Source organism: Aptenodytes forsteri, unplaced genomic scaffold (assembly GCF_000699145.1).
Source record: "Aptenodytes forsteri isolate BGI_AS27 unplaced genomic scaffold, ASM69914v1 Scaffold255, whole genome shotgun sequence".
Classification (NCBI taxonomy): Eukaryota; Metazoa; Chordata; class Aves; order Sphenisciformes; family Spheniscidae; genus Aptenodytes; species Aptenodytes forsteri.
The window spans coordinates 4,612,157-4,614,045 of record NW_008794888.1 but is presented as its reverse complement, the minus strand read 5'-3'; the positions used below and the strand labels follow the sequence as shown (position 1 = coordinate 4,614,045).

The window sequence follows — 1,889 nt, the reverse complement described above, 5'->3', positions numbered from 1 at the left end:
GGGTCACGTGGGGGCTCCAGAACTCCTGAGTCCCCCCAGGAAGCTATAGGGACAAGTGCCACCCGCGTCACCTTGGAGGGAGGTGGATGCGTCCCTGGGGAGGGAAGCCAGGATCCCCCCAGGGCTGAGCTCCCCTCCCCGGCCACGCCGGGCCCCCTCACAGAACCCCCAGCAGGAGGAAGGAGGAAGACGAGGAGGAGGAACGATCTCCACCCCAGGAGGAGGAAGACGAGGAGGAGGAGGAAGGCACGATCTCCAAGGCCAGGAAAACAACAGCGCTGCCAGGAGCCGGTGCCAGGCCTTTACCCGCCTGCCAATCCCCAGCGCTGGCACTGGGGGATGCCCACCCCAAGCGTCAGGCAGGTGCCAGGACCCCCCACGTGCCCCCTGCTCACAGCGGTGACATGACCCCAGGACCGTTGCCGGGAAGGGACCAGGATCTGACCCCGACTGGGACGGGGCTGGGAGGAGACTGGGCGCTTCCTCCAGCATGACTCCAGCGCTTCCCACAGCCGGGCTGGGTGGGCAGCGGTGCCGGTGGGGGGCACACCCAGGCCAGCCATGCCAGGCCGGGGGGAGCAGCTCAGCGTCTGTCCCTCCATCCCTCCCACTGTCCGTCTGTCCCAGCCGCGGCAAAGCTGCTACAGCCGCACCGCCCTTCGCCATTGCAGTGACGGCGGTGCCGAAAATAACCACCATGGTGGTGTCCACCCAGTCAGGAAGTTTCACTGCTCTGCGGTTTCCCAAAAAGCACCCGGTGCCCCCCGGCACCGCCTCATCTGTGGGGCCAGGGAAGGGCCCAAAATAGGAGCCTGAGCCCAGGAAAACCCCTGTGACTGGCACCCAGTTAGGGGGGACCAGAGTCCCCAGGAGGGAACCCAGGCATCTGGGGAAAGCAGGGTGTATCCGGAAGGCACGTGGTCATCGGGGGTCCCACCCTGTGCCCATGGCCAGCAGCCCATGGCAGGGGTCTGCCAGCTGCCCCAGCCCCTCTTGTCCCCACCCCAGTGGAGTGGCCTTGGGGATGGGGAAGGAACCAGCCTGACGGGTCCCTGTGGCTGCCGCACCCGGGGAGGCAGGCGGCACCCTGCACCCTGCCCGGGCCACGGCACAGCGGGACTCTGAAACCAGAGGTCACCAGCCACGGGGCCACCCAGGCCGGCTCGGTGGCCCCGGCATGACGCGCCATCCCCGGGGACAGGGTGCTGCTCTGCACTGGCACCATGACTCAGCACAGAGAAGGCGCATGTGGCGGGGACCTGGGGTGCAAGCAGACGTCACCCCAGCACGGCCCTGCGGGTGGCACTGGGCAGCGTCCTCGCCGGCCGGCCTGGCGTTCCTGCGAGGCTCAGGCCCCTGCCACCAGCTCCACGGGGACCCTGGGGCGCCAAGGGCCGCTCTGGGGGGGGACCAGGGTTTGGGGTGGGGGCCAGGGCTCCCTGCTTTCCCCATGGCTCCCCATGGTGAGGCTGCCTGGGAAAGCATCCGACTTCCCAGAAGAGCCTGGAAGCTCCCACCAGAATGGCACGGCTTGGTACGGCACGGCTTGGTACGGCATGGCACGGCTTGGTACGGCACGGCTCCTCCGTACGGCACAGCACGGCTCAGTATGGCATGGCTCCGTACGGCACAACCCAACACAGCACAACACAACTTGGCCTGGCTCAGCCCAGCCCAGCTCGGCGGGGCTCACGCCGTGGGGGTCAGCGCGGCCCACCTAGGCCGGGTTCCCCCCATGCCCCACCCCGCTGCCTGCCCCCACGCCACTCACACAGGACATGAGTTTGCAAGACCTCAACATCATCGCCGCCGCCTCTCTGCCCCTGCCCCGAGTCCCCTCGCAGGGGGCAGGGGCATGTGACAGAGGTGCCCTCCTGTGCCCACGCCCA

General features: G+C 68.5%; 2 protein-coding genes across 2 annotated transcripts in view; both read right to left on the bottom strand.

The window, feature by feature from the left end:
- Positions 1 to 699, bottom strand: part of TMBIM1 (transmembrane BAX inhibitor motif containing 1) — a 5,127-nt gene extending 4,428 nt beyond the window's left edge. The window contains exon 1 of the mRNA XM_019470899.1: positions 612 to 699. Coding sequence (XP_019326444.1) covers positions 612 to 699 — 88 coding nt within the window. The remainder of the gene's footprint in view (positions 1 to 611) is intronic.
- The window catches only part of AAMP (angio associated migratory cell protein), a 12,826-nt gene extending 11,268 nt beyond the window's left edge, over positions 1 to 1,558 (bottom strand). Inside the window, exons 1-2 of the mRNA XM_009275031.1 lie at positions 1,518 to 1,558; positions 1,094 to 1,227 (exon numbers count right to left, since the gene is read on the bottom strand). Coding sequence (XP_009273306.1) covers positions 1,094 to 1,227; positions 1,518 to 1,558 — 175 coding nt within the window. The remainder of the gene's footprint in view (positions 1 to 1,093; positions 1,228 to 1,517) is intronic.
- Positions 1,559 to 1,889: the final 331 nt, after the last annotated feature.